Genomic DNA, 20,000 nt, shown 5'->3' on the forward strand with positions numbered 1-20,000 from the left:
TGATGCGCCAGGGGATTTAAGAAGCTTGGGGGTCGAGATAGACCCGGGTGTTCGTGAGAGGCCGTTGGTGAGGTGTGCGACAGGTCTGGTGTGCGAAAAAGGAGGTGTGCAAGAAAGTCCGACTCTGGGGTGTGTGAGGAAAAAGTGTGTGCCAAGGAGTGAGGGTGCTGGCGAAAGTGAGTCGGTCGTAGCACGTGTGCGAGGGAGCACATGGAAGCGTGGTGTGGTGAGTGTTACGGAGGGTGTGACGGGAGAGTGTGCGCGAGAAAGGTGTGTGACGGACAGGTGCATGAGGAAAGAGTGCGCTGTCAGAAGTAAGGAAGAGTGTCCACCTGTGGTGAGTGTTACAGAGGGTGTAACGGGAGAGTGTGCGCGAGAAAGGTGTGTGACGGACAGGTGCATGAGGAAAGAGTGCGCTGTCAAGAGTAAGGGTGAGTGCGCTGTCAAGAATGGAGGTGAGAGTAGTGAGAGTGACAAGGAGAGTGAGTTGGTTGTGACAGGTGAGCGAGGATGTACACCTGGGATGGAAGGATGCACACCTGGAATGGTAGAGCGTGAGTGGGAATGCACGCTGGAGTTGGTGGTGAGGCACGTGGTTGGGTGTGCGAATGAGAGCACACCTGTGATTGTCACAGAGGAGGTGACAGAGGAGGGGGCGCGAAGCGGTGTATTGGTGAGGTGTGCGAGCAACGAATGTGTGCCAAAGTGTTCGGTGGTCAGGTGTGTGACCAAGGCTGTGAGTGGAATGAGTGTACCGAGGTGTGTAAGGAAAGGTACGAGGAGCATGGGCACGGCTGGATGTGTGAGCAAGGAACGGGCTGCGGGGTGTAAGCGTCCAGGTGAAGCATCGACGTTAGACGGGGTAGAGTTTAGAACGACTTATAGCCGAATCGGGCCCTCGGTGCGTGCTGGGCCTCGCTTTGAACGGCCGCGTCCGTGCTCCACTAGGCGGAGCGGGCAGCCCGATAGAAAGGGTCGTCATGGCGACCACTTTTTGTTGAGGCAGTCCGGCAGGTCGAGATCGGGACATGGGATGGCTCCACGCCGAGGTGGTGCGTGGGATCTCGGCCCGGGTAAGCCCCCGTCCCTGTACCGAGTGCCGGACGTATCCAGCCGCTGGCACAGAACAACCCGCATTCATGGCTTGGCTTTACGAAGCCGGGCTTTGGACAGGGATTGGCGCACCGAGAGGTATTAGTGAGTAGACTGGGTGATGAGGTTAGTGTTTTGGACCCAAAATTAGAGAAAAACAAAATTTGATGATTGGCAAGGGATTGGCAGTAGTGATTGACAGATGATGGGCAGTGATTGGCAAAATTTTTGATTTATTGAAATTTGATGTGCAAAATTGGTAGTGAGCGATGAGCCCAGTGGGTAAGGGTGGCATCCCTGCCACCCTTCCCATGGGGGGGCAAATGCGCAATAGTTTATGGGGTGTATGGCAGTGAAAACTAGCCCGGGTGGGTTAGGTTATATTGATAGGGCCCTAGAAGATGACATTAGGTGACGTTAAGGTTAGTTAGTGACTGATACCTGTAGTGGGGACGCAGGTAGATTAGTGTGGATGATAATGACGAGGGAGCGCAATAGTTTAAAGGGACGACTGGGAAGCGCAAGTTTCAGAGGGGAGTAGTTAGCTGAGATGATGCCGTGTGTGTGAGAATTGAACAGGTGTGATTGCACAGGTGTGCAACTGGACAGGTGTGTGGAGCAGTGTGTGAGTAGTGAGTGTTGTGGATCAGCGCGAATGCGCTTGGGGAGAGAAGGGTGCAGGTGGCACCAGGTGTGAGAGCACAGGTGTGCAGGTACAGGTGTGTGGAGAGAGTGGAGTAAGTGGTACGGAGTGGTGTGCATGGTGCGAAGGTGTGGATGGGGGAAGAGTGGACCCCCATCACGGATACCCGGGGCGGGTAGTGTAAGTGTTAGGTAGAGGGTACAGGTAAATTGTGGTTGGATATTGGCATCTGTGGTGCGGTTGCAGAATGGTGTTGTGAATGGGTGCATTAGTGTTGTGGAAATGGCTGGGCGTGTAGCCTGTTAGTGTGTGTAGTTGGTTGGGCACTCCACCACTGTGAGGATGTCGGCCAGGTGAGGCCGCAGGTGGGCTCTGGGAGCCGGTAGTTGTGAGTGGGTGCCTGAGGATCCCGGGTGTGGATCGGGCAGCCCAGTGCCAGAGAGGGCACCGAGTGGGGAGAGTGCCAGAGGGCCTTCCCCAGGTAGTTAGGTTAGAGTAAGGAGCAGGTAAGCTCGGAGGCAACTGCAGTGGTGGAGGTGTGCAGGTGGGTAGACCCACTGGGAGAGGTACACGCCACAGCCCAGAAATTGTGCGAGGGCACCGGGAGATGAATCGGGGGAGTGAGACCCCAAATTGAAAAGCACCACAGTCTGGCCAATGGGAATTGGTTTTTAGAACCCATAGTGTAAGAGGGCCAATGGTTTGGCCGGAGAAAGACCCCGGGTAGTGTAAAGTTGTTAAAGTCATTTAGGAAATAGTTAGGATTGATGAACCTGTCGCACCATGCGCAGCCACTTGCCTGTGGTGATGATGATGACTCCACACCTGTGTTTTCTTTGTTCTGTGAGCAGGAAATGAGAATTGCTGTGAGGATTTGTGAGACGCATCACGACGTGGATGAGACATTGGGGTGATTCCATCTCTCCCTCCTTAGGAGGGACTGATGATGAATTGGTGATGGCAAATTATGATGTTGAGTTGGAGATGGCAAATTTTGAGGAAAGTTGGAAATAGCAAATTTGATTGGTTAGGAGGGAGAGAAGACGAATTTGGTTTATGGGAGGAACGGGGAAGACAGTAGGGATGTTTGTTGATTTGTAAAGTAGATGTTTATGGGTAGTGTTGTGTTTTGTGGATACAGTAAGGGGTAAGGGAGGGGCCATGTAGGTTACCTGGTGGGGGGGGGGGGGGGGGGCGTACGGTAGGAACGTACCTGTCTCACCTGGTTCCCATGTGCCCCCAGTGTGCATTACCTTACATTGCGTGCACTTTTGCGCCCTTACCACCTTACTCACTTGTCTGCTTCTTTTGTCTCCCACCTCCGAGGATCTGGCTTTGGGGTAGAGAGGGAGGAGAGAGAGGTGCTGGCTACGCAGTTGTGGGCCTGCACTTTCGCTGTTTGCTGCCTGGATCGATACACCATATGGACCGCAATGTTTGTGGCCACCCACCATGGACCGCAGCTCTTTTGCGGCCAAGCACCACCCGTGGAAGGACCTATGGGTCAACGTGGCACCTATGCCATACAGGTGAACCACTAATAGTTGGCCCCCTGACGGCCACAATAAAGAAATGGACGCGGTTGGCGCCTTTCTTTATTTTTGAAAGAAGTAAGAAGGCCAAGTGCACCACACGAAGGCAAGACCAGCGGCAGAACATCGGCCGGCTGCGACACCACACAATGATTCATAAACACTTTATTGGTGCACCGGATGGTGCTCACTGTGTGATGGGGTGGTGCTTGATGCTTGGAAGGGGTGCTCTGCACATTATTAAAGGCCGTAGGCCACAGAGCACTCGTGGGTTGGTGTATCGATGCTGGCATGCGTGCTCTCTCTATGCATAACATCTGCATGTGTCCCTCCAAAAACAGGTCCTGGATCGTAGTGTAAATATCAGCGTAGTCTTGTGTAAATAATGCTCCCTACCGGCTGTATGTTTAGTTTGAGGATTCTTTCCGGATTCGGTTATCCTGTGGGTGTGTTTCTGTGAGGAGAAGGGTGCAACGTCGCAGGGGGACATATTTACTCATTTGTGAATATCTGTAAAACTGTCGCACTCAGGGTAGAGTTAATAGTAGAGGGAACTACATTGCGTGCCACACTAAAGTAGGTAAAAATTTATCGGGTCGGGACGCCCCGAGGGTAGAGAGGGGTGCAATGTTGCGAATATGGAATTTGGCCTCCATATCCGCTTGTAAATATTCCCCTATTTCCCCAATACTCCCCAACTATCCCCAATCCCCCATTCCCTAGTCCCATTGTCTGTAAACAACACTCTGTAGAACCGACCTTCCCCTTTTTCCCCCATTAAATGTCGTGCCCAGGTCCACCGCATCTCACGTAGACAACTTTCGGACATCTTGCTAGTTATTCTTAGTCTATGTCAGTTAAGGACTCCTTTCCATTAATTCTGACTCTTCGTTGCACCAGAATGTGATTATATGGCACCAGTAGTGAGTTTAGGACCTTCCCATACCTCCTTCCATCTTCTTCCCCAAGCTACAACAACAACAACAACTACAGCTACAACAACAACTACAACCACGGCGCGCGGGGGGAGTGTGCGTCCTCCCACCAGCTCGGTTAGCCGCCATGACCATGCGCTCCACGGGGTTACCACGAAGGGGCTCCCTGTCAGCCCCTCGTCAAGGGCGGAGCCGGTAACCCCCCCGCATGCACCCAATGAGAAGCAATGAGCCGATTCCATCTGGGGCGGAGCTAACGAGCCGAGGGCGTGTCACTCCCCGCCGGATATACGCAGCGACTTACCGGATGTGAGGTCAGATGCGCCCCGAGCTTGAGCCTTGAGAAGACAAGAGAGCCACCTCCGAGCGCTGAGAGACCTCCTGCATCTTTTGGGCCGCGCTATCCTGTCCCTGAGCACAAGGTGCACCTTGTGCTAGCCATCGACTGCCTGCCTTTCCTTGCCATCAATCCCCGTGTGAGTCAGCCTTGTCCCGTTTATCTGTCGTCTGTTGGGGTTAATATAAGATTGTGTTTAAGTGCCCACCTTACTATGCTGTCCCTCTGGTAGTTGTAATCTAACCTTCCGCCTTAATATAATCTCCTCCGGAGGTCTTGAGAACCGTATCCCTGGTGTCGTGTCATTTTAATCCCAGCCGTGTGTCTTTTCCTTCCTTGATCTAGCGTAGCGCGATTAGTCAACGTTCGGGTATAATCGGGTAACTTGTGCAGACGTGGTCATACCAAACCGCTCGGTAACTAACATCCACCACCGCGTCTGTAACAATATATATGTATATATATATATGTATATATATATATATGTATATATATATATGTATATATATGTATATGTATATATATGTATATATGTATATATGTATATATATATATATATATATGTATATATGTATATATGTATATACAGACTTGGCATTTAATATGGAATATTTTTTTTGAGGAGGTGAACTTACTTTTCAAGATGTCTTAGAACCAAAAGTTCATTGGAATTATGTTGAAATTATTCTAGATTTTGTTAATGTGACCTTTAAAAGAAACAAAAACCACATTTGACATTTCGAAACAAATAAATTGATCCTTGAAAGTGATGTAAACTGATATCGAACTCAATTCATGGACAGTACTGTGTTAAACTTCTGTGCGTTTTCCAGAAGTATCTCTTTATTTTGCACATTAGCCAAATTTTTTTTTAACAAAACAAAAGTTAAATTACGACTGGGATTACGGACAGTAAAATTACAGTTCAGTACTTCGTGTAACCCCCACGAGCATTCAGGAGAGCACATACACATTGAGGCATGCTGTTCACGAGATTTGCCAAGGTTTTGACAGGAATCGCTTGCCATGCAGTGACAATAGCCTGCTGCAATTCACGCACAGAGGTCGGCTGCTAGTCCAAGTGGTCGATTTGATGCGTTAATTCTGCCCACAAGTTCTCTATCGGATTCATATCCGGGGACATGGCAGGCCACTCCATATGCTCTACACCACGGTCAGCAAGAAAGTGTTGGATCATGCCAGCACAATGAGGCCGTGCATTGTCATCTTGGAAGACAAAGTTTCCTCGAAAGGCTGCACGTGCAAATGGAAGCAATGTTTCTTCCAGAATGGCCCTGTACTTGAACTGGTTCAGGTTTCCATTCAGAACAACCAGGTCAGTTTTGCCCCCTGCATGAAAAGCAGCCCAAACGGTCACCCCACCACCTCCAGCTTGGACTCTTGGCACTATACAATCTTTGTTGTAGGCTTCATGCACTTGTCTGTGCACTCGGACGCGGCCATCTTGACGATAGACCAGAAATCTAGACTCGTCACTGAAGATCACGTGATACCAGTGTCCTGGCTGCCATTGACGGTGCTCTCTGGCCCACTGCAATCGGCGCTGGCGGTGTTGTCTGGTCAGGCGTGGCTTTCTCAGGGGACGCCTGGCACGATAGCCTGCTTGAACCAGTCGTTGGTTGACTAGCCTTCTGGATACAGGCACATTTGTCAGTTGCTGCCACTCAGCCCTAAGCCGATTAGCTGACTTGGTCCGGCCATTGCGGACTGACCGGTGCAGCTGGCGATCATCCCTCCTTGTGGTTCTGCGGGGACGTCCTGGCCTCGGTATTGGAGTAGGGACACCCCTCTGAGCATTTCGTTTCAGGATCTTTGACACCTGACCTTGAGTGATGCCATACTGCCGAGCAATAGCACGCTGTTTCATGCCGTAATTTCGTAAAGCCACCACTCCATGACAAACAGCATTGTCGAGTTGACGGACCATCGCCAGAGGAAGCGGCAATAACGTTTGGAGACGTGCAGCAGTTGTTTTCCACTAATACAGAACGCAACAACCCTTGTATACCCGACTGTGAAGCCAATCATCAAATGCACCTGTCCGTACATTTTGCCATTCCACCTGTGATATAATCTTGTTGTTGACTTCTTGCTGCGACAGACAATCAGTGACATGGTTCTTTTAACAAATAAATCACCAAAGTGTAAAAGAAACTCACCAGATTGATATACTGAGTTAAGAAAGTAAACCCAAGTCAAGAAAAAAAAAATATTCCATATTAAATGCCAAGTCTGTATATATGTATATATGTATATATATATGTATATGTATATGTATGTATGTATATGTATATATATATGTATGTGTATATATATGTATGTGTATATATATGTATATATGTATATATATGTATATATGTATATATATGTACTGTATATATATGTATATATGTATATGTGTATACGTGTGCCTGTGTGAATAAGAGAGAGACAGAATTGTGAGGAACAGAAATGAAAAAACGAGATGTGTATGTGTGTGATAACGTATAATATACGAGTCCCATTTTTAGCTGCGACATGTCACAGGTCTGTCCACAAGAGCTTCGCGTTGCTGTTGTCATTGGTATTGTTTTGAAATGTGCACCCATTGGTCGAACAGCTGCCGGACTGCACCCACATCCATCGCTTGACTCCACCCACCATAGCACCGAGACGAAATGATATGGCCGCCATCTTGGTTTTCTGGTGGGCCTAACACATTAGGCCTGTGCTGATTATACACTGCCTGAGTTTGTTGTGTCAGATTTCCATTGCTTTTTTTGGTGTCGAGTGTTATTCACTATGAGGGACCCCAAAAAATCTAATCATATTGTCACGTCACCAGCGATTAAGACCACTGGATGACGAATGACTGAACGTTTTTTTTTTACTCCCGAGGCGAACTCCCAAATGCTTGGCGGTTATGACGCGCACGGGATGAAGGAATGCAAAGCTTTTACCTGCACCTGTTTATTGCCGAACCCACAAAACATGCAAACACCACAATAAATGCAACAATAATGCTTTAATGAAAATAAAGCAATGACAAAATAAATGTTGAGGTAAAAAAAAAATCCTACTTTGAGCGACCCTCCATACAGTCTCAAATATGATCACACAGGGGAGTAGAACCACCTTTAGAGGCCATTTTCCCCCACAGAGCAGGAGTTGGCCTTTTTCAGGCACCATGGTCCCCTTTTGAAGCAATGTTTTATGGCCGGATTCCCTTCCTGCCGCCAAACCTGTTAGTCACCTCTTGCGACACACAGGGAATTACCAGTTAACTGGTACTCAATTTGCCGACCTCCGAAGGATGACAGGCTGAGTCAACCCCCCTGACGTTAATTCAGCGATCGACCGGGATTCGAACCCAGGATCCTGGGATCCCAAGCCGGCACCCTAACCGCTAAGCCAACACCAGGCTTCACGATCACACAGGGCTTGTCCAACGAGATTGTTTGGTGAGGTCGGCTGTGGTGGCCAAGTCCAACGCTTCCCGTGCCTGAGCGCCCAATAGGACGCCGGCCAACGACGCGAGCGCACCAAGCCATGAAGCGAGCAGCCAAGCCGGCCCTCTCGGTGTTCACCACTGTTCGGGAGGGAAACCTCCAGCTCCCTTGCGCCAACAATAATCAAAGGTCCTTAACGATTGTCGCAGGAAAACGCTCTCCTCCAAGAGAGACGCACCCTTCTTCTTCCCTCTCGAAGCTTCTATATCCCTCCCACCGACCAATGGCAAAGCTCTTTCCAACTCACCGCATGCTCCGCTCAGCCAATCATGACTTTCAGGGGCATGGCCTGCCGGCTCTTTCTCCACCTTCCCATTACACGACTCCAGGGGTGTGGCCTTTTTCCTTATTAGGTCCTTTGGGCGGGGCTTAGTCCGATCTACTCTGCTCTGCTTGGGTTCTGTCAGTGGTTGTTGTTGTTTAAAGAGATTTCATGGCCGGCCTTGTCAGCAAAACGTAAAGGGAAAATTGCAGAGGGGAAATCATGGAATGGGAAAAATTAGCCTTAATACCTACACTAATTAGCACTGCCTCACCCCTCATGTGAAGACACATAAACAATCTTAAGCTACAGTTTCCCTACTGAAGTACATCGAGATTTCTCCTACGCCTACGCGTCCACGGTCCGTGCTACAATTATACAATCCTACCTTTCCTATGAGATCCTTTTACCTACCCCCAATAAACATAACAATATTGTCGCGTGATTCCCCTCGGTTAAGACCGGGAAATCACGAATGGCAATTCGAGCGTTAATTTGAGGCGACGATCAAATGCGGATTCCACTATATATGCGCGGGAGGAAGGGAGAGGAAGAAGACGCGGGAGCGCTTACCTGTCAGTCCCGAGCAGTCTTCAATCCTGCGGAAATTAAACTCAAACGAAGACGGAATTAGAATGTACCAAAAAATAATATTTATTAAACGGAACCCGAAACAATGGAACGTGCCGATAAAAAGTAAAACCTAAGTTGGGATCCCACACACCAGACTTGCTCATGGATGAGGGAATATATATGAAAAGAAACGCGCCGGGTGTGTGTTTGTGCTGGCTTAGCTCTACTCGCTGGAGTGTTCTCGTCTGCAGTTGTCCAGGCCCTAAGCGTGCAAGCCCGACGCGGCACCGATGTTGGCGAGAAGAAAGGCCGCCGTCCACTCGTTCGCACTTCACTAGGCCCCAGCGAGCCACTTGCTCGCTCCGGCCTCGTCTGCTGGCGTGCCACAGGCCTTCCGCGCGACTCGAACGGGTCGCGTGCAGTTCACTCCTCCGGCCGTGCCTGGCTCCGTCCACGCAGAATCGCTCGCTTGGCGTCCAGAACGGAAAGGGCAAGAGCGATGAGATCAGAGGACAAGAAAAAGGCAAGGGAATTTCGAGGAACGCAAGGGAAGTTAAGGGCAAGCAGAAGGTCCAGCGCAAGAGGCAGTCCAAAACGAGAGGGCAAAGTGAGAGAGCAAAATGCTGGCCAGCGAGTCATTTTACCGGCCGTCTCGTGACATCAGCTCTTTCTCTCCCAATCAGTGCCTTGCTTCTCGACCTCTTGAATGTTCTTATCGCGTCCGTCCCTTCCCATTGGCCGAGCGCTTCTTGCTCTTTCCCTCATGCCATCGGTCGGTGGCCAATCAGTCTGTCGCTTCTTGCTCCCTTCCTTCCACCAATCCCAGGGAAGCGTCTTGCCCCTCCCCTGGCCAATCACCAGTCCTTCCCTACTTTGCCAATTGGCGGCCTTCGTCCTGCCTGTTCAATGTGTGTCTGCCAAGTCGGGGTTGTCAGCCCAAGTGCGTCATCTGGGTTCCGGTTAGGTTTTATTATTATTATTTGCTCTGTGTGGTGCTTTTAATTGTGGGATTCCTAACTAGTGTCTATTTGCATTGCCATATGGGACAAAGGAATGATCACAGAGGGAACGACGTACAAGGGAATTTTACCCTTATGCCCTAATATAGTTAACAAGCCCCGCCCCCTTGTGATGGGGACAAAGACACAAGCTTAATCTGACATTCGGGCTACAAAACTTATTACATCGAGATTCCCTATCACGACAGTCGGAGCACCTACCTATGCAGATCTAACTGAATCTATATATTACCCTACCCCAAAATTCATAACAATATGTTGAATAATAGTAAGGTTTAATCAAGCTCTTCAGAACGCACGGTACGTCAGACCACATCATAATCGAGCATTGCGTTGTGTAAGCAAGAGTTACATTACGCAAATTACAAAAAATAAGTGTTGCATAATTTTTGAACTGCTGCATATTGGGGTTAAGCAATTTTGTGACCATTTGACAAATCAGCTCATTCTGATATAACCGTGGGGAAGGAGACATGGATAAGAGGTGTCGAGGTAATTTTTTAATAGCGCGTTAAATGTGCGTTTCCCAATTGGCCCATTAGGGGATTTTGTCGCAGTTTGTGACCACACTGTGGTCATTCTTGTTAAGATGTGGTTGGGGGCTCTGTCCTCAATGAGGACTTGCATGCATTTTTGTTTTTTATCATTTGTTTCTCAAGTTTTTGAAGTAGTTTGTACTCATTAAAAATTAAATCGAGTGTATAATGATGTAATGTGAATGTGCTTTAAAAATCAAAATAATAACACTTTTATTCCCCATTAAAGGAAACTGGTCACTTGAAAATAGGAACATATACAGGTCCTCTGCAGCATGGGACCGTGTACTCTGGAGGTGAATGTCCACAATGCGAGTGCACCAACATCATTGCAAAAAGAAAAAATATATTTATATATGTGCAAACATGACTTTGGGTTCACCTTACCTTGATCATTTCACCTTACTTCCCTCCTGGCTCACAGGCACCTCGGATATGCTGTGTGACCTGCTGAAGGTGAAAGGCAAAGACATTTTGTACATTGGTGACCACATCTTCGGTGACATTCTCAAATCGAAGAAGCGTCAGGGCTGGCGAACCTTTCTAGTGGTGCCAGAACTTGCACTGGAGCTGCGCGTCTGGACAGAAAAGAGTGGTAAGGTTTTAGCCTTTGAACATGCAAAAAACCTTGCAACCTTGAGATGACTTGCAAATACCATATGCCATTTTTTCCCATTTTTTAATGTAGTATTTTGTAAATCCTTGTGCCTTGCTGGAATTATGAGACTTTCATATTTTGAAAATCGCTCTATTTCTACAGATGTATGCTTTTTAGTTTTTTCTACTTTTGTAATTTTTGGTAATTTTTTTTACCTTTGTCATGAACCATCACCTCGGTGGCCTTTGAGTACCAACGGACAAAATGCTAACCTTATTTGGATAACCTCTAGTAGCTCCAGAGAAGACCAGCCAGATTTGGTCAAAATTGGAAGAGGAGTTTGATAACAACAACTAGACAATGTAATGTAGGCTTTAGAGCCATAGTAGTTGGCAATTTTTAAAAGTGTATTTATCTTGTTACATGTCAACTTCGCGGAACCACAGTGAGGGCACCGGTAACCTCGAGGATGTCGCTGCAAATAAATAAATAAAAACACTAATGTAGCCTTGGTGTTGTTTTACGTGTGAAACCAACATACGGCAGGAGACAGAAGGTGACTTTATAAGCAATATTAATCCCTACTGTATACTGTAAACACAATAATAATAATTAAATGTAACACTTAATTACTTTCCCAAAAATCCGTTATTAGTAAAGCAAAGTCAAGTCTTCTAAACATGAGTCATCGATCCCAGTCACTTCTTACCAAGAAGATCCAGCGCTCATCTCTGCATAACTCATTCAGCAGACAAGATACTGACCCCCTCGCTCACCGAGCGCTCGCCCATAAATAGGCATCCAATATGCCCCACGCCTACAATGGCTCTTCTTCTTCATTTTCACCACAATCACCCTCCCTTAAGAATACGACTAACAGGTGTAAGCAAGTGCGACAGGTGTAAAGCAGCAGGTGTAAAGGAATAAATCAGAACGCATAATCTACCATCCAAAACGAGTCAGTGGCTGACATAGCCGACCAATTTGAGAGCGATAAACTCCGTCAACGCCCGGGCCCCCAACGCTAGGTATCGGCGATTTACTCAAAGGGCTCGGAATGCTTCCTGGTGCAGGCGACACGGGTGACAAGCTCCCGGGGTCTGAAGCGGCGGCACCGGTCTCAGCATCGTCTGGGGAAAAAATCCAACTGGGCGGGGGTAGTCGCGTCAGCCTCGGTCATGACAGGCTGCCTGTTACCCTCTTCACAAGGCACAAGATGCCGGACCGACACAGTTATCTCTCTACCATCGGCCAAACGGACATGCGCGTATTCCGGATTTGCTTCCAATATTTCTACCCGGTCCACGAGTGGTTCGTATTTGCTCTGACGGATCGCTCGCTTCAGGAAAGCCGGACCCGGCTCAGCTAGGCACAAGGGTAGAGGCTGCCCGCTGGAGCTGCGACGTTGGTACTTGAACAGTCGCTCGTGAGCAGTGGCGTTAGCCGTGGTACATAGGAGAGACCTGATGGTGTGTAATGCTTCCGGCAACATACGCTCCCACATGTTCGAAGTCATCCCGTGGGTTCGCAAAGCCATAGTTTCCGCCCTCCAAATAACCCCATTGTAACGTTCAATTATGCTGTCGTGTGGCCGCCTTTGATGAAAATCAGGCGGTCATGGAAGCCGATCGTGAAGGCCTTAGCTCTCGAGGCGAAAACTCAATGGCGGACTCGAAGACAGAAAGCTATACAAATTTTTGCGCGGGGTGGAGGGGCGTCGCAAGACTCCTGCAGTCTTACCTGTTCTCAGGTCTTACCTGCAAATCGGGTCTTACCTGCTCACCCTCTTACCTGCAGTCTTACCTGCAAATTAAATAAATCACACGGATGGCGTACTCGCCATCCGCTAGCCTGGTGTTGGCTTAGCGGTTAGGGTGCTGGCTTGGGATCCCAGGATCCTGGGTTCGAATCCCTGTCGATTGCTGAATTCAACACCAGGGTGGTTGACTCAGCCTGTCATCCTTCCGAGATTGGCAAATTGAGTACCAGTTCACTGGTGATTCTCTATGTGTGCACAAAGGTGACAAACAGGGTTGGCGGCAGGAAGAGCATCCGGCTGTAAAACATTGCTTCAAAAATGGGACCAAGGTGCCCGAAAAAAGGCCAACCCCTGCTCTGCGGGGAAAAATGGCCTCTAAAGTTGGTTCTTACATGGAAAACTGCGTTCAAGTATATACAGAAAATAATACAAGGATTTATTTACAAGGAATCGTGGGACAGGAAAATACGCGCCGGTAATAAAATGTCCTAATCGGGACGTCCCCACTCACATTTCGGATACGAGACAAAGGAAAATGAATTAAGGAAAATAAAACGTTCTGGCATGTATTTGTGAAATGTGGTGCGTCTTAACTGTCTGTAGTCTGCAGTCAAGGAATCGTCGGCTCCAAGCGCACAAGCCTGCCGCGGCTTCGATGTCGGCGGGAAACAAGCCTCGATGCGTGCCTGTTCGCGCGCCGTCAGGCCTCACCGAGCGCCTCGCTGCAAGCTCCTAGTCAGTCGCACCCGAGGTTTTGGAGTGTTTCCTGTCATACATGAAAGCGACTGATTGCTGATCCGTGATTCGTTGAAAATTCTTCCCAAAGAGGAAGTGTCGCTATCTACGGACCGACTCCACTATAGCGTACGCCTCCTTTTCAATCGAGGAATGGCGCCTCTCACTATCGGGTAAGGTTCGTGAGAAGAAAGCCACCCCCCCCCCCCCCCCCTGATTCAGTGTGGCCGCGATTGTGCAATCTGACGTATCCGTCTCCACCACGAAAGGGACCGTCTCGTCGATGGAGGTCACAATAGCTATGTCATCCTGCAGTTGTTGAAAGGACATTTGAGCGGCCAAGGTCAACGCAAATGTTTTGCACGCGACGAGAGGCCGTATCTTCTCTGAGAACCTTGGGACCCACGGTGAGTAATGTGCAAACAGTCCCATTGCTCGCTTTAAAGTCGCCCGATCGACGGGAGTGGCTAGATCGAGTAGGGGTTGAAGGCGCGCCGAATCGGGCCGTATCTCCCCACCGGACACCGTGTAGCCCAAAAGATCTATAGTTCTTACAGAATAGCTACACTTGGCTTCGTTGAAGGTCAACCGGTATTTACGAGCCACTTCCAAGAAGCGCCGCAGATTAGCATCATGGATGGTCCTTCTGGTTCCATCCACACACAGTCACATTATCAACGTACACGAATACATCTTTCAATTGCTCCTTTGAAAGGATATCATCTATTGCCCGTTGAAAGCATGCCACTCCGTTCGTAACGTAGAATGGGATTCTACAAAATTGGTACAACCGCTGGCCAGACTCGAAGGCCGTGCTTCACCACCAACTCAGGTGTACATTCTCGTACACGCTCCACCACCACCTTACTCTCCGGGTCACTCTCACCCTCGCACGTACACTCCGTATCGCTCTCACTCTTTGTGTCGCATTCATTCTCACTTCCGACAGCACACTCTGTTATCATGAACTCCTCTGTTACACACCACTCGCTGTCCGCACACTTCTCGCGTGCACTCTCCCCCGTTACGTACTCCGTAACCACCACGGGCGTGCACTCTTCCACACACCCAATCATCACCGCACACTCTCGTGCCAACTCTTGCGCACACTCTCTGGTTACATCCTCTGTAACACTCACCATCACGCGCTCCGATGTGCCCTCCCGCACCCGCGCCACCACCAACTCACTCTCCGTGTCACACTCCGTATACTCCAACGTGCATTCTCGCTCGCACTCGGTTTCACACTCGCGCTCCGATGTGCCCTCTCGCACCCGCACCACCACCAACTCACTCTCCGTGTCACAATCCGTACCCTCGGTTTCGCACATTCCCTCTGACGTGCATTCGCTTCCGCACCCGGTATCACTCCCATACTCTGTCACACTCACTCTCCGACGCACACTTTTTCCTCACAAGCACGCCATTTCCACTCACACAACTCACAGGGGACCCTCCACCAACACCCGGGTGCTTTCTCGATCCCAAGCGCGCGAAAATTCTTTTTTCGCCAAACATCCTTCTACAAAATCTCCCTGCACAATATACAGGCCGACTCACCTGGGGGATTCTTCTTCCTCCTCGCTCCAACACCACCTGCAAATCTTTATTGGGGTTATTAAGCACAGCATCGTGATGTGAGCATGGACTTTGTACAGTCTCCATTTCTCCCTGCCGCGAGTGCTTTTCTACATCTGCGGTCTCTACAAGCCCAATTTCCACTACTGCTTCGAATGATTCGGACTTTTCAATTCCAATTCTTTTCCTTTAATTTCTTTGTCTTTTCCCTCGACGGCCGCTGGCTCTAATAAAATTTTCTCAACCTCAGCGGTCGCCGGCTTTCCCATACCCCGGGTCGCGATCTCTATGCCCGTCATTTGAACCGCGCCCTGCTCCGCCTCGCTCAACCCGCGCTTCTCAACCCACGTTACCTCATTGCGTACCCTTGGGACCTTTTCGCCCGATCTGCGGTCAATGTCTTCCCGTATTCTTTTCATCGTGGCGTTTATTTGCTCCACAAATCCCTCCAGGTTGTACCTTGCTTCGTGACTCATTTTTTTCATGTCTATCCCCCGGGTAGCCATCATTGCATCCAATCCCTTACTGTCACCCTTCATAGTTGCACTGAAATGCATCATAAAAAGGCCCCAGTCCATTGGCACTGCGGGTCCGGCTATCGCCGTCACGTACGGGAGGCCGCCATTTCGTGTGCCTGAAATCTCCGCTACCACATCCTCATTGCTCTCCTCCAACAATTCTCTCAATTCCTCCCTGTGGTCCTGGGTTACCTCCAAACCCTCTTCTAGCTCCCCTACCGGCATCCGGTCGCCTTGATTATCCATGGCACGATTTTAATTTGGATGTTAAATAAAAAAAATTCGGCCGCTCGTAATTTCGAGTGCGTTAAGCGCACTTCGGGTCCAAATCCCACTCCCCGACACCAATTGTTACGGATCTCAACGTCGGCCTTTTCCCCTTACCAAGGGGGGTTGATCCCCTTGTCTGTCACTGACCGACGTGAGTCCTCGAAGTTACAACGTCCTTCCCGGACCGACGGTAGGTAGGGTTTGTTAGGCCTAGGGGTTCGCTACTTACCTAATTACCACCGCCAGCCGGGAACGAGGGAATAACTTCTGCTCGAACCACGGTTTTAGATGGACTAGTTGCCGAGCGGTTTTAGCAACCCGAAGTTCGAGCCATTAACAATTACTAACCCGATTATGAGCGTTGGCCGAAATCGCACCACAGGAACTCAATGGGGAAATCACTAAAGCGATCGGACGAGAAAGAAACCAAACGGGTAAGAAATAACAGGGGTTTATTAATTATTTACACAAAACCCAAAACCAAGGAAGAAACAAAGGTAATTTACAGGACGAAGAAGAAGAACATACACAGTGCAATTCTTAAAACAAGCTTACTTAAACCCCAGGGACAAGACAAACAAGACAAACTCATGTACACGAATGGGGAATTGAAGGTAGGATTGGCTGGAGGGAGAAGAAGAGTCCGTGCAGGGCGGCAGGCTGGAGGTGAGCGGCCGCCGACTCCCCCGCACTGGTTCACGCACAGGTTTGCTCGCAGCAGCGCGTCAGGGCTTCTCGCGGCTGGATGAAGCGGGGCTGGTTGAAGCAGCGCCTCTCTCAGGCCTCGTACGTCCTCCGAAGCTCTCGTGACTTGCGCAACACTCACAGCACTCGCAGAACTTGTTCACGCGCCTCCCGCCACAGAACTCTCTTTGGTCCAGCGCACCTCCCTCAAAAACTCTGTGGGGGCTTCTTGCAACGGGTTATATATGGCCACACCTTGGAACCTTCACGAACCTACTTGATGTTTCTCACCACGCCCTCTCAAGCCACACCCACTGAGCCTTGGTTGGTCGGCAAGGGCTGGCTGATTCCACCTTTGATGACGAGGTGCGGGCCACACCCGTAATGTAGCTCCTCCCCCCTTCTTCTCCGAGATGACCTCGTGTTCAATGGAGGCGAATGCTGCTGGCAATGTAGGTGAACGCTGCTGGCAATGAAGTTTTGGGGCAATTGAAAAGGGGATCTATCTTATTTGATATGGTGCAACGTAAGATCGACTAGTGGGAACATGGCCTTATACTGGAACACATAATAATGAAATAACTATTGAGGAATCCTATGGTGCCCTACGTGGTGCGGTGGACTAACTAGGGGACGACCCTTGACCTTTACACAAATGGAGGTATTTACCAAGAATTATTACATTATTTACAGAGGGTGTGATATTTACAACCAATTACCAAAGTGCAGGATTTCCCAAATCCGCAACTTATATATATATATATATATATATATATATATATATATATATATATATATATATATATATATATATATATATATATATATATATATATATATACACAGTGGAACCTTGACTTACGAGTGCACCAACTTACGAGTTTTCCGAGATACGAGCCGTCGCTCGGGCGGTTTATTGCTTTGAGATGCGAGCCGAGATCCGAGTTACGAGCTTACGCCACCCGCCACCAGGTGGGTTCCGGTCACGTGGTTATCTTGCCGTGCAAGTATCTCTGCCGTATATCGCTGCTGTTTTGTTTTCGCATTTTGGTTATTTTGGAGCTTACGCCACCCCCCACCAGGTGGGTTCCGGTCACGTGGTTATCTTGCCGTGCAAGTATCTCTGCCGTATATCGCTGCTGTTTTGTTTTCGCATTTTGGTTATTTTGGAGCTTACGCCACCCCCCACCAGGTGGGTTCCGGTCACGTGGTTATCTTGCCGTGCAAGCATTTCTGCCGTATATCGCTGCTGTTTTGTTTTCGCATTTTGGTTATTTTGGAAAATTTCTTAGTTTTAACCACGGGTCCTAAGAAATTGAGTGCCAAGGGCAGTACTGAGAAGAAGAAGAGGATGATGTGCTTGGATATAAAACACGCAATCGTCGAAAAACATGAGCGAGGTGTGCGTGTTGTCGACTTGGTGAGGCGGATGTGAAGGCAGCTGAAGATTTTATTATAACTTTTGCCGAACTGATAGAAGCCGAACGATACATCCCCCAGCAAATCTTCAACTGTGACGAGACAGGGCTCTTCTGGAAAAAGATGCTGAGGAGGACGTATATAACGGCAGAGGAGAAGAGCATGCCAGGCCACAACTTGTTCAGAGTGCCGGCGATAGCTCGCCTTCTCTTTGTGGAAAACACGGTGAGATCCTTAACATCCAACAACTAATGGGACGCAAACGGGGCGCCCAGTTTAGCGGTACACACATTGATGAATCACCCTGCCTGTGATTCACCCATGACAGGTTATAGCTGGGTCGGGATTCAAACCCAGGCTGGACAGTTTAGACTTTAGAGTCAAGTGTGCGTACCTCCAGTCCAGGCCATCCTGCCAACTTGTATGCTGCATACAGGTGAAATATAAAGCGCGAGATATTTTTATATATACTGTATATTTAAAAAAAAATTGGTGTGGTTTTTGGTGGGCTGGAACGGATTAATAGCATTTCAATGCATTTTAATGGGGAAATTTGATTTGAGAAACGAGCAAATTGAGTTACGAGCTCGGTCACAGAACGAATTAAACTCGTAAGTCAAGGTTCCACTGTATATATATATATATATATATATATATATATATATATATATATATATATATATATATATATATATGACGAGAATAGAACCATGTTCCACACCTTGAGTTCAAGAGATAACAAGATTTAATGATGAACCAATATCACAGCGCTGTGGAGGGTGTAAGAGTCATACCATTCACAATTGAACAGCATGGCCACATACACTCCTAGAAAATTGGCAACCCAGAGTTTCTTTATATACACAGAATTATACAAAAAATCTGCGCTGAAAAATGAGCACGGACAAAGGAAAAACTGGCTCGACATCTCCCCCCGAGAACCTATCTTCTTTGGCATGAGCAAAGGGCAAGATGCGGGAGGGAGAAAGAGCACCGTGACATTCTCAAAACTTATCTTCCATGTTGGCTTTTGGTCAAGGACAGACAGACGCGTTTTCACTAGGGGGTCTAACGGAGCAAGCGGTTTCACTATCTTTCTACATTTTTTGGCACAGTTGGAAAATATAGCATAGTTAAAAAGCAAGAGGGAACATAGTAAGCTTAATCCTTTTCACAAAGCAACCATTATTAAATGCAAACCACAATTACATAAGGCACAATAAAAGGCATGATCTCGACATATATATATATATATATATATATATATATATATATATATATATATATATATATATATATATATATATATATATATATATATATATATATATATATATATATATATATATATATATATATATATATATATATATATATATATATATATATATATATATATATATATATGTATGTATATATATACAAAGATTTGCGGTTGGGAGTAAATCCAAATGACTCCATGGTAAGATCTCCAACCTTTAATTGAACAAACAATGACTCAACGTTTCGATTAACAACATGTGAAGCCACACGCCTCCGTTAATCTTCCTCAAGAGTGATAAAATCATCTCAACATCCCCTTATATGCAAAGTGGGCGGGGTATATGCAAAGTGGGGTGGGCAAAGCTGGACAGCCAATGAAGCAGATCTGCTATTGCCAAACACGGCCTTAAGGAAGGCCACACACCTTTATGGGATAGGGTTAATATTTTGGGTTCCACACCCAACAGAAACAGAAGACGTGTTTTGGAGGCTTGGCACACAGAAGAAACTGTTACCTCGATCACACAAGAGGTAGTTGACTTACCGGTAGCGTTTGACCCACTCTTGTGTGAACGAAGCAGGCATTCCGTACTTTGAACAACGAGTCCACATAATGTCACACAAGGTTTTTATTCAGACAATTTGCCCCCTCCCCCCCCTCCCTCCAAACCACCCCTCTCCCAAACCCCCCCCCTCCGCTTCCACCCCCCCTCTTGTTCCCCCCCCCCCCATTCTATC

At 48.0% G+C, this 20,000-nt stretch overlaps 1 protein-coding gene and 1 long non-coding RNA gene across 7 annotated transcripts in view; one reads left to right on the forward strand and one right to left on the reverse strand.

The window, feature by feature from the left end:
- LOC137420792 (uncharacterized) overlaps positions 1-11,019 on the reverse strand; it is a 45,040-nt gene extending 34,021 nt beyond the window's left edge. The window contains exons 1-2 of the long non-coding RNA XR_013622484.1: positions 10,978-11,019; positions 10,826-10,885 (exon numbers count right to left, since the gene is read on the reverse strand). This is a non-coding gene — a long non-coding RNA (uncharacterized LOC137420792). The remainder of the gene's footprint in view (positions 1-10,825; positions 10,886-10,977) is intronic.
- LOC137420791 (cytosolic purine 5'-nucleotidase) overlaps positions 1-20,000 on the forward strand; it is a 104,234-nt gene that overhangs the window by 70,823 nt on the left and 13,411 nt on the right. For all 6 annotated transcript variants that reach the window (XM_068106163.2, XM_078772321.1, XM_078772323.1 and 3 more), the window contains 2 exons: positions 10,668-10,734; positions 10,863-11,033. In XM_068106163.2, coding sequence (XP_067962264.1) covers positions 10,668-10,734; positions 10,863-11,033 — 238 coding nt within the window. The remainder of the gene's footprint in view (positions 1-10,667; positions 10,735-10,862; positions 11,034-20,000) is intronic.

Source organism: Myxine glutinosa, chromosome 2 (assembly GCF_964187855.1).
Source record: "Myxine glutinosa chromosome 2, kmMyxGlut1.1, whole genome shotgun sequence".
In the NCBI taxonomy this organism is placed as follows: Eukaryota; Metazoa; Chordata; class Myxini; order Myxiniformes; family Myxinidae; genus Myxine; species Myxine glutinosa.